This window comes from Nicotiana attenuata, chromosome 11, assembly GCF_001879085.1.
Source record: "Nicotiana attenuata strain UT chromosome 11, NIATTr2, whole genome shotgun sequence".
NCBI lineage: Eukaryota > Viridiplantae > Streptophyta > Magnoliopsida > Solanales > Solanaceae > Nicotiana > Nicotiana attenuata.
Window position 1 is genome coordinate 58,817,576 of NC_031999.1, and position 12,801 is coordinate 58,830,376.

The window sequence follows — 12,801 nt, forward strand, 5'->3', positions numbered from 1 at the left end:
AATATATATATATATATATATATATATATATATATATATATATATATAGCATACTTGAAACTAACTAATTTGCTTTAACTTTCTCAGCCTTATAAGTTTCAAACGGAGTTCTTTCAAACACTTCATTATGAATTTGAAGGAGATTCATCGATGTTAAAGAACAAGTCAGATTTTGGTGGAAATGTGATTGAGTTTGTGACTTCACCAAATAATCCAGATGGGAATTTGAGAAATTCAGTTTTAAAAGGTCCAAATGTGAAGACAATTTATGATCATGCTTATTATTGGCCTCATTACACTGCAATTCCAGCTCCAGCTGATGAACATCTCATGATTTTCTCCATGTCTAAGCTCACTGGTCATGCTGGAAGCAGAGTTGGGTAATAAACAATATCCAATGCTTAAATGAAAGTTGTTTTTTTTGCATGAAATTAGTACTATAGAATAGAGCAGTGTTAACAAGAACAAATTTTATACACAATTCTCATGCATTTTTGTCAACATTGAATGTGTTAACTCATTCATATATATCAAAATGAGGAAAACAGGAAAAAGAAAAAAATGATGATCTGATTTTTGGCCACTTCCTTGGAAATTATTTTGTAGGAAAAGCAATAACTTTTTTTTTTCTCATATCTCACAAATTTCCTCCATGCTGAATTTCAAAAGTCAAGGATTTAAATCAAATGCATCTTTTTAAATATAGAATTATGTAAGTTTTAATATAACTAAAAAAAGATAAACCTTTTTTTATTAAAGGAGTACTAATACTTTTCATGTAGTTTCATATTTTGGTCATTTTGCCATGCATAGCATAATTATAAAATATAATCCTAAAAATAATTTTAACCAATTAGTGATACAAAAAAGTCAAAAAGAAAATTAAGAAAAATAATCATATCATGATAGTTTATTCTTGAAGAATTTAACAGAAATAGATGCCACCCAACTGCTTAAACTAAAAACATGTATATGCGTATAACCGCATATAATCGGTGTATAATCTATATACACTTACCTTTCTTTTATGATGTGCCTTTTAATCTATTTGAGGATTTTTTTATAAAAAACTTATCACCATTGGCAAGTGTAGGTGGGCTATAGTGAAGGACGTGAATGTATATAAAAGAATGATGGAGTTTATTGATGTTGCTGAAATGGGGACCTCAAAAGATGGTCAGTTGAGAGCCTTAACTCTAATGAAAGTTGTTGCTCAAGGAGATGGCAAGCAACTCTTCAATTTTGCACATCAAATCTTAAGTGATCGCTGGGAAAAATTGAGTCGCATTTTCTCTTTATCTAAACGTTTTAGCCTCCAACGCATTCCAACTCAGTATTGCACATTTCTTGACAGAGTCAGAGCACCATCTCCAGGTGACCTTTTTTTAACTCAAGAAAACTTTTTACATAAAAAGACTAAGCTATCTTTACATAAAAAAAAGAGCTTTGTTTTAAACTCTTTTTACTCAAGAAGACTTTTTTTTGTCTACAAAAAGTTTTCACTTATTGAAAATAATACAGTCCAGTCAGAGCTCTCTATAACAATCATTTTTTATAACAATATTTTACTATAACAACCTAGTTTTCTTTGGAACTTATTTTTCATGTATGTTATAGTATTTGTTCTACATAACAACACTATAGCAGCCTATAAATGTTAGAACAAGCAAGATTATTATAGAGAGATTTGACTGTATCAATATGAGATAGGAAGTAAATAATTCCTTAAAACCATTTAGAGTATCAAATCAGACCTATTTACAAGACAATATATACAAAACTTTTTTCCTTGTGGCTTTGATGGCAGCTTATGCATGGGTGAAGTGTAAGAGGAAAGAAGATAAAAACTGCACACAAGTTTTCAGATTAGCAAAAATCATAGGTCGTCCAGGTAGCAAATTCTTTGCAGAAAATCGTTATGTTCGGCTCAGCCTGCTGAAGGGTCAGCATGATTTTGAGATGTTGATTCGTCAAATGAAAAAATTAGTTTCCCAAGAAGATGGAGTGGGTGCACAAGCCATATCAAGTTTTTAACTACTCTATGATTATGCATGCATACCTCCTACGTATATGATTTAAAATGTCGTGTGAACTTCCTTGACTTTCAAAATTTCTTTAATAAAACTATGACTTGGCCAGCGTATATTCAAATTCTCGCTACATGATCCAATTTTATTAATTTCCGTGTAGCAAAGTTATATTTCAAAAGTTCTATTATAAATAAGTTGTATCATATGAAACATTTGAGGGTGCCGCCAAATGACTTGTATCAATTGCTTATACATCATTTAGCTGAATGCTTGACCAAAATGACGTCTAAATTATACTATTGCTAATATCATACTTACTATTATCCATCTGAACCAGTACTTTAAAATGCGGGAGCAAAAGGCAGAACATTTTACTTAAACATGGGACAACGCGTAAGTCTTGAGACATGGGGCATAAGCCCCATCAATCTTTAATTTTTTTAGTTTATAAATTAATAAAATAGGATAATAACCACAAAAAATATATAAAGTATACTAAAATTTTAAGAAAATTAAAAAAAGTTAAAAAACTCACAAAAATGAAATATCTTAGTATCTTTTTAAAATGTAAACAATACAATAGTGTTAAAGTTACTATAACATAAAAATCAACTATAGCGTCTTATCCTTCAAATGATTAGGCGATCATAATATTTCAATTTTTTTTTATTCAACTACACAATTTACCTTTCTAAAAGTAAATAATCAATAAACTCCATTAATACTGTAATTTAAAATATTGGTCCTCATGAGTAAATATAAAATTACTTTCAAATAGTAAAATAATAAAAGTTTGATAATTTTGATAGACATAAAAATAAAGTATGAGTACCTATAGTAAATGAGGTATATATAAATTTTGGCCATTCAAATGATATTCCTTTTTCGATGTTCTCAATTAGTAAATATATAATACTATGGCTTATTCTTTTAAGTTAATTTCAATTTTCGTATTTCTATAGATGAATAGACTTTAATTATTCATTTGTTAAAGAATTTTTAGTATCAACAGTGCTAATTAGAAAATTTGATGCATGATTTACGCTAGGAATTATTGGGCGAGCCCCAGAGTGGTGAGCGTTAGACGTGTTTCGGACGTACAGTCGAGTGCTTGAGGCGTAAGTCTCACAGAACTAAGCCCCACACGTGAGCCTCGGGACATTTTGATAATATCCCGCTCCGGCGCGAACCCCGAGGCAAATCCTAAAAGAGTCTTTTAAAACAATGATCTGAAGTACAATATTTTATATTTAAACTCCTATGAATGGATATCTTCGAGATGCTCCATCTTCACTCTAGGTCTATTTCGGAAGAAATTTGTAATATGTTAGCTAGTATAGGCAATGTAAATGCCATGCAAAACTCTACTACTTTGGTAAGCCCTGTCAGTTTCGATCCCAATGGGATGGCTGATAGAGCCTTTTGTAATATTACGTAGTTTTATTAATAAAGCTTCCTTTTACAACCAAAAAAAAAAGAGATGCTCCATCTTCTCCTCCTTCTCTCTTGAAAGAAGAGTGAGAAAGTACCATCAATACACAACCGCTATAACCAGCCAATCCAACACCACATTCCATGACTACTACATCAAAAATGGAACTAACCGATCAAGAACAAGATCAACTCGATCGCAACACAAACAAGCCTAAAGATGAATCTACACCTACGCAGCCTTCATCACCTGACAAGGTAAGTTTTTGTGACACACTATCCCCCACCGTCCGTCATACCCAATGAACTTAAAATTGATTTCTTAAACAAGTTATCCTTAGATGATGAAAAAACCAACATCAAACCACCCTCATTTTATTCCTCTCTTCAGATGAAAAAACAAGATTATACAAATATTGGCACCAATCAATTATTATTAAGTTACTTGGAAAAAAAAAATATATCCTATACTAACCTCAAGACTAAATTAAACTCCTTATGGCAACCAAGTGAAGTATTACAACTTATCGATCTAGGATTTGATTATTACCTTATCAAATTTCATTACAATGATAATTATACCAAAGCCCTCCATAAAGGACCTTGGTTTATTGGATCCCAATACCTTACTGACCGTAATTGGGAACCTAAATTCAATCCCGCTATAGAGCACATGAATTACTCACTATGTGGATCCGCCTCCAGGAACTACCTTGTCACGATCCGAAATCCCCACCTTCGGGACCGTGATGGCGCCTAACATTTCACTCGCTAGGCAAGCCAACATTAGAGTAATTCTTAAGCCAATTTTACACACTTCAACAAATAAACCACTTAAACTGAAATGAAGTACGAAGTAGCATAATAACCAGGATATCTAAATACAACCCGGATCTGGAGTCACAAGTAAACGAGCTTCTAGAGATTCTACAAATAGAGTCTGAAATAAATACAATTGTTTCAAATGAATAAACAGTAAATAAGGAAAGAGGAAGGGGACTTCAAGGTCTGCGGACGCCAGCAGATCTACCTCGAGTCTCCAAATATGCCAATCCGAGCTGATGCACCTCACGTACAGCTGGGAACAGTACCAAAATCTGCACAAGAATTGCAGAGTGTTGTACGAGTACAACCGACCCAATTTACTTCATAAGTGTCGAGCCTAACCTCGATGAGGTAGTGACGAGGCTATGACAAGACACTCACGTAATTTAACCTGCACAGACGGAGCTATTCGTGCAACATAAAAACAAATAGATGTTAAATACGTACGATTAGGAAGGGACATACGAAGGGGGGGGGGTACAAGATACGGTAACTACAACAGGAATGACAATATGAGACAATCAAATAACCCATCAGCCAATGAAAATGGATAAACATAAGGAATAAAGATGGCACGACATCACCAATCGTGCTTTTACTCTCAACCTCACTATGAAATAATAATAATGGCACAACATCACCTTTCGTGCCTTTACTTTCAACCTCACCATGAAATAATAATAATAATGGCACGGCATCACCCGTCATGCTTTTAATTTCAATCTCTCCATGAAATGATAAATACGACACGACATCACCCTTTGTGCTTTAACCCTCTTCCTCACCATGTATTAATCAGTAAATTAAGCAATAAACGTTACGACATCACCCTTCATGCTTTAACACTCTTCCTTTCCATGTAGCAACGAATATAAATATTTGGGAGATAGGATAAGCAAGACTAAACCTTACGTCAACAACGATTCCAAAATACCAAACCTCAACTTCCAAAAATACTCAATTATCACAAATAGTTCATAAATGCGGAAAGAACGATCAATTAAGTAATAAACTAGTCTAAAAATGGATATCATAAAAAAAAAGACAATAAATTACAAGGAAACAAGTCTCACCCGCATGCTTTAACCTAACAACAATGCATAGGTACCCGTCACCTCACATATACGTTGTACTCACACATTTAAACACATAGAGAATAGGCAAATAAGTCCTAATCCCTCAAATCAAGGTTAACCATAACACTTACCTCGCTCCAAAAATTAACACAAAGCTCAACCACGACATTGCCTTTCAAATAAGCCTCCGAGCCAACCAAATCTAGCAAATTATCAACCAAACAATTCAAAATAAGTCTTAGGAACTACCCCCAAATAATAAGGGTTCAATTTAGGTCATTATTGAAAAAGTCAACAAAAGTCAACTCCCAGGCCCGCTTGGTCCAAACCCAAAATTCGGACCAAAACCCGATTACCCCATTCACCCCGAGCCCAGTTATGCAATTTGTTTCGAAATCCGACCTCAATTTGAGTTCTAAATTCTAATTTTACGAAAATTCCTAATTCTACCCAAATCCCCAATTTTTACCATGGAAGAACAAAGATTAGGGCTAAAAATTAATGGGTGATGTTAGAAATGGAAGAAAATGAGTTAAAGTATACAAACCTATGAATTGGTGTTTCTTGGATTTTTTATATTCAGACGTGGTTCTCGACCCCCGAACGCGATCCTCGCCTAATCTTTGGGCTTTTACTCAAAATTCAAAGCTCCAAATCGCTCGAATTAACTCCATAACATCTACATCACTCGAAGTCACTCCTACAATGTATAAAACACGTAATTAATGCAAAACACTAGCGATTAAAGCTCAAACTCAATTAAAGTGCAGTAAATTAGAGTGTAATAAGAGACTAAATATGCGATTATAGCCTACGATCAGAGACCGCTTGCATTAGATGTTCAGGCTTTTTCCAATCAGTTCGCGGGGTTAGATGTTTCAGAGCCCAATCGTGTTATAGCATGTATAGTCGCTCGATCTTCCTTGTATGAGCGCATCATAGAGAGGCAATATGATGACCTTCATTTGCATGTCCTCAGGGACATAGTGCGGCACGGTGGTGCCAAGCAGGTTACTGTTGGAGATGATGGAGTTTTGAGGATGCATGGTCGTATTTGTGTGCCCAATGTAGATGGACTTCGTGAGTTGATTCTTGAGGAGGCCCACAGTTCCCGGTATTCTACTCATTCGGGTGACGCCAAGATGTAACAGGACTTGAGGTAGCATTATTGGTGGAGAAAGATGAAGAAGGATATAGTTTCATAAGTAGCTTGGTGTCTAAATTGTCAGAAAGTTAAGTACGAGCATCAGAGACCAGGTGGTTTGCTTCAAAAGTTTGAGATTCCCGAGTGGAAGTGGGAGCGTATCACTATGGATTTTGTTGTTAGACTCCCACGGACTCAGAGTAAGTTCAGCGCTTCATGGTCATTGTAGACAGGCTGACGAAGTCAGGGCATTTCATTCTTGTGACAGTTACCTATTCTTTAGAGCGCTTGGCTGAGATTTACATCTGTGAGATCGTCCGCCTTTATGGTGTGCTCGTGTCTATCATTTCTGATCGAGGTACACTATACTGCCCTCTAGAGGGCAGTATAGTGTACCTCGATCAGAAATGATAGACACGAGCACACCGTAAAGGCGGACGATCTCACAGATGTAAATCTCAGCCAAACGCTCTAAAGAATAGGTAACTGTCACAAGAATGAAATGCCCTGACTTCATCAGCCTGTCTACAATGACCCATAGCGCTGAACTTACTCTGAGTCCGTGGGAGTCAAACAACAAAATCCATAGTGATACGCTCCCACTTCCACTCGGGAATCTCAAACTTTTGAAGCAAACCACCTGTCTCTGATGCTCGTACTTAACTTTCTGACAATTTAGACACCAAGCTACTTATGAAACTATATCCTTCTTCATATTTCTCCACCAATAATGCTACCTCAAGTCCTGTTACATCTTGGGGGCACCCGGATGAGTAGAATACCGGGAACTGTGGGCCTCCTCAAGAATCAACTCACGAAGTCCATCTACATTGGGCACACAAATACGACCATGCATCCTCAAAACTCCATCATCTCCAACAGTAACCTGCTTGGCACCACCGTGCCGCACTATGTCCCTGAGGACATGCAAATGAGGGTCATCATACTGCCGCTCTATGATGCGCTCATTCAAGGAAGATCGAGCGACTATACATGCTATAACACGATTGTGCTCTGAAATATCTAACCCCGCGAACTGATTGGAAAAAGCCTGAACATCTAATGCAAGAGGTCCCTGATCGTAGGCTATAATCCCATATTTAGTCTCATATTACACCCTAATTTACTGCACTTTAATTGAGTTTGAGCTTTAATCGCTAGTGTTTTGCATTAATTACGTGTTTTATGCATTGTAGGAGTGATTTCGAGTGATGTAGATGTTATGGAGTTAATTCGAGCAATTTGGAGCTTTGAATTTTGAGTAAAAGCCCAAAGATTAGGCGAGGATCGCGTTCGGGGGTCGAGAACCACGTCTGAATATAAAAAATCCAAGAAAAATCCGTACTCTAAGAAAAATACACAACCGCGGCACGTGGCGCACTACGACCGTGTAAAATGCTTCCTGATGAATTTTGCTTGCTCTCTGAAGATCTCCACTGCTGCCCCGCATGGTGCGTCGCCCCATGCGGCGTGCCTGTGCAATTTTTACAGAGTTATTGTCCTAGTTCGTGCAGGAAAAGGTGTTTTCGTTTGGGCCCGACCCTACTTAGTATAAATACATGTAAAAATGTTATTTTCAGGACTTTTGATACATCTTAGACCTAAGGAAGCTAAGGAGGAGGTGGATAGGCAAAAGCACAAGGATTTCATCATTCAATCCTCACTCAAGATAAGAGTTTGGATCGTTTTATGTTTTCCTTTGATATAGACTTATTTGTGATGAATTGCTCCATGCCTATGGAGTAGTTCTCTTTAGGGTTTGATGGATTTGGTGTATTGATACTTTTTTATGGATGTAACTCTAGTTTTATGTATTGAAATCATTTTGGATGTTTTACCCATTGCATCTATATTCACTAGTTCATGTAATCGAGAGAGGCATACCTTGTGATATCTTTGCATTATATTTTGTTGGTTGAACTCATTAATTCTTCTTAGTAAGGAAGAGGCTAGTTGAGTTGTTAATTAAACCTAGTTAGGAGGATATCGAGAGAGGTTCTCCTAAAGACTAATCCACTACGAATTCTTACATATCTTTACGTGCTTAAAATTGGTTCATCTTGTGAGGTTGAGACTTAATCGATAGAAGAGTTTCTACTAAACAAGTGAATTAATAACCAAGTGAATTAGATAGACTTACTTGAACATTAGAAGTGAATTATCTAGAGTTAGATCCCAAACATTTGTCTTGCACCTATCCTATCAACCTGCGGGGTCACACGAGTAGCGAAAGACTGAGCTTGCTCATGTTCTCATGCTTCACACAAACCCAGGCTAGGAAGCTTGAAAGCCATATAATACCATATGGATTTAGAAAGACCGATCAAAAACAATAATAAAGGACTGGGAAGGCTTGAATGGATGGCTTCCAAGGCCAGGGCTCGATCCTGCACAATTCAGACTCACTGGGGTTGTGGGGAGCCTTCCCCCAGGGAAAACCTAATAAGACACATTCTAATACTTGAGTTCAAGCTCCTACTTCGAAGTAAGCCTATGGGTTGTTTCGAAGCTTAGTAGCTAAAGCGTACTTGCGTGTTAAAGGGGCGGATTTGGGCTACTAAGTGGAACCAGACCATTCATAACCTTATTTGCTTATTACTTGCGTTGGTTGTCTTAGTCAGTAGTTTAGACTCTTAGTTAATTATATTCTTAATCATAAAACTCAAAATTGTTGATCATCTTGGATAGCAATCTAGCTACAAACTACGATAACACTGTTTAACTCTAATTCCTGCGGATATGATATTATATTTTACTATATTCGACTAGCGAGCATATTTAAGTGTGTGTTTCAAGCATGTCAAGTTTTGGCACTGTTGCTGGGGATTGACAATTAATAGTGTTTGAAATAGTTTGTAGTGCTAATTTAGGAATTTTTCTTTTTATTTTATTTTTCTCTTTTTACGTTTGGTGTTCTTTGACTGTGCACAGGCTACAGGTTAGGTTGGTGCATGACTCAATCTTCTGGGAAGGAAGTGCAACCATACGAACCAGAAATCGAGAAACAACTGTGACAGTTGAGGAAGGAAAGAAATCTCTCCAAAAATATAAAAAAGGTTGGTCAATCCTCAACCAAAGAAGATATGGCAGGAGATGATGATAATGTTGATTTGGCTGCGAGAGAGGCAGCCCAAATAAGAGAAAAGCTGCTCGAGATGCTGAAGAAGCAGCTGTTAGAGATGCAGAAATTGCATATGAAGAAGAGAGGGCTCGGAGAACGGCTCAGAATCAGCCTTTGGGTGCAGACCAGTTCGGAAACATAGCTCCCGACCAAGGAAGACCACTTGGCGATATGCTAGACCGGTCTACAACCAAGGTTTATGAAGTGTGAGACCCCCTCCAGTTGCAGCTAATAATTTTGAATTGAAGCAAGGGTTGATTCAAACCCTTCAAAATTGTTGCGTCTTCAGAGGAAAGAACAACGAAGATCCAACCAACTATCTAATGGACTTCGAGGAGATCATGAACACCTTTCAATATAATGGTGTGTCACAAGATGCAGTTTACTTAAGGGCATTCCCCTTCACTCTCAAAGATGATGCAAAGAACTGGCTTCGAAGCTTGCCTCAGGGAATAGTTAGAACATTGGAGGAGATGACCAGAAAATTTCTTGCTAAATATTTCTCCTCAGCTAAGACGGCAAGTTTAGAAGAGAAATCTATAACTTCTGCCAGAACGAGATGGAAACTATGTTTAAAGCTTGGGAGGGGTTTAAGGAGATTGTACGAAAGTGTCAACACAGTGGAATTGAACTCTGGATGCAACTCCAGGACTTTTGGGATGGTTTGACACCGGCCTCACGTTGAACATTGAGCAATGCAGCTGGAGGCCCGCTGATGAAGAAAACTCCAGAGGAGATAGTCACAATTCTAGATGAGTTATTTGAAGAAGCAAATCAGTAGCCCTATGAGATTGCTTAAAGAAGAATATCAACTGGTGTTCACCAGGTTGATGCTAACACATCTATGTAGGTACAACTTGATGCGATGGCCAAAGAAATAAGGAAGATGTCCTTAGCCTCGATACATCATGAGCCTCATGCAGTCTGTGATATATGTGGAAGAGGACACCCTACTTATGAGTGTCAAGCTTCAATGGAGGAAGTGAAGCTGTGGATAATTATAACTTCAATGCAATGGGTCAGAAGCACCCCGATTTTTCATGGAGTTCACATGGGGGTACAGCAAATGCATGGCAACAAAATAACTCCAGATTTTAGGGACAAGGAGCTCCAGGCTTCCAAAATCAATAGAGGCCACGGTTTCAGCCTTAACAGCCAATGAAGTCTGGGTTAGAAGATTTGATGAAGTCTTTCATTGTCAAGATAGATGAGAGCCTAGATGCTCATGGTGCAGCTATCAAAGAACTTGGGACAAGTTTGAGAAACCTGGAGAGACAAGTGGGACAAATTGCAAATATATTGTCTGAGAGAATCCCAGGTACTCTCCCAGCTGATACTAAGAAGAATCCCAAAGAAACGGTAAATGCTGTGACCTTGAGAAGCGGGCAAGTGTTGAAAGAACCTAATCCAGTCCAAAAAGAGGTGACACCTGAAAAAGGAAGTGGGAAGGATCTGAAAATTGAAGATGATAAGAAGAAGAAAGGCAAGAACGGAGCTGAGAAAAAGATGAAGGAAGAAACTTCAAGAAGGGAGGAACATGATGTGAGCGAGCATATGCCTGCTATACCTTTCCCGCAAATCTCTATAAAGACTACCTGGACAAGCAGTTTGAGAGATCTCTAGATATGCTGAGGCAGGTTAATATAAACCTACCATTCAATTAAGTTCTCTCACAAATGCCAGCTTATGCAAAGTTCTTGAAGAAGATCCTTACAAAGAAGAGGAAGATAGAAGAGACCTCAGTGGTCAAGCTCACAGAGCATTGCAGTGCAATCTTGCAAAACAAACTCCCATAAAAGTGTGGAGATCCAGGGAGTTTTACCATACCTTGCTCTTTAGGCACTCTTAAATTTGTTAAATCTATATGTGATTCTGGTGGTTAATTAATTTAATGCCTTTGTCTATTTACATGAAGCCGGAGAATGAGCTTGGAGAGATAAGGTCTGTACCAATATCTTTGCAGCTGGTAGATCAGACAACTGTGATACCCAAGGGGATAGTTGAAGATGTCTTAGTCCGGGTAGAAAAGTTCGTATTTCCTGTAGACCTTATAGTAGTGAAGATGGATGTGAACAAGGAGATACCCCTCCTAGGAAGATCAATCTTAGCAACGGGTAGAGCCATTTTAGATATACACGAGAGGAAGCTCATGCTGAGAGTGGGTGAGGAGATTGTAACCTTCAAGATGGATGTAGAAACAGGGGTGAAATAGGAGAAACTAGCTGCAAGTGTTGAGTGGAAGGTGAAGGGCGTGGAAGAAAAATCTGCATTGAGTGAGAAAGATAAGTGTGGGGTGTACCCCAAGAAGGCTTAGAAGAAGCTGTCTGCATGGATGTGTGCACTAGTTCGGGCGTGTGGAATGGATCCTGACTTTGATTCAGACCTTGACTAGATATTCAGGGAAGTTTCCTCTACCTTATGCTTTTTAATTGTGTGTCATGGGGACATTCCACAACTTAAAGTGTGGAGCGGAGGATAATTGTATGTTGTATGTATATGTGTTAGTTTTTTTGCTTTAGTTAGTTTGAGTAATAGAAAATTTGAAAAAACATAAATTTTTTAAATTTTTGTTTTTTCTCGACGATGGTTATCATATCGACTGGTTTCTTGAGGGATTAAAGTCGAAAGGAAAAAGATTTTCTTTTGTAGGTAGTGTAATAATTCCCCCTTGGTTTATCTTTGTGTCGCGGTTCTTTTCCAAGAGTTTTGTTTGAACCGAGTGTAGTTAGTTTTTTATTTTGTTAGGAGTAGGAAACCTTGTGCTGTGAATTGAATTGGAAGCAATATATCTTGACTTTATTATGCCTTGAGAATAGCTACACCGCAGACCGAAGATAATGCAGAACACCCCAAGCTCTCTTATCATAATCCGCTGCAAAAGCTCGATACTCAACCATACTATGGACTCGAAATCCTTAGGCTCCGCACTTTACCCTTTAAATTGGCTAGGACCGTTGTTGAGAGTCACCCACTATGGATTGGTCCCGAATATAATCAAACTCCAAGGCTTCACTAGCACCTGAACACCCTCTCAAAGAAGCACCCGGCTAGATCACTTTCCTTGCAGATCACCTCTACACGAAGCATACATCCTGAGTCTCTCCAAAGCCAGAACACAAATTGATAAGGCCAATTATAGCACATATTCTTCAAATCCTTTGCTCAAATCACCAT

The 12,801-nt window shown here is 37.7% G+C and overlaps 2 protein-coding genes across 2 annotated transcripts; both read left to right on the plus strand.

Annotated features, from left to right (window-relative positions):
• Positions 88–2,143, plus strand: LOC109234611 (tryptophan aminotransferase-related protein 4-like; the record flags this gene model as incomplete). Its single annotated transcript, XM_019400669.1, is given in 3 exon segments — positions 88–380; positions 1,094–1,374; positions 1,808–2,143. Coding segments are annotated over 3 exon segments (801 nt in total), but the record flags the coding sequence as incomplete, so codon positions are not given.
• On the plus strand, positions 10,786–11,839 carry LOC109234930. Its single transcript, XM_019400969.1, has 3 exons — positions 10,786–11,233; positions 11,322–11,425; positions 11,543–11,839. The coding sequence occupies exons 1-3, from the start codon at positions 10,786–10,788 to the stop codon at positions 11,837–11,839; spliced, it is 849 nt and encodes a 282-aa protein (XP_019256514.1).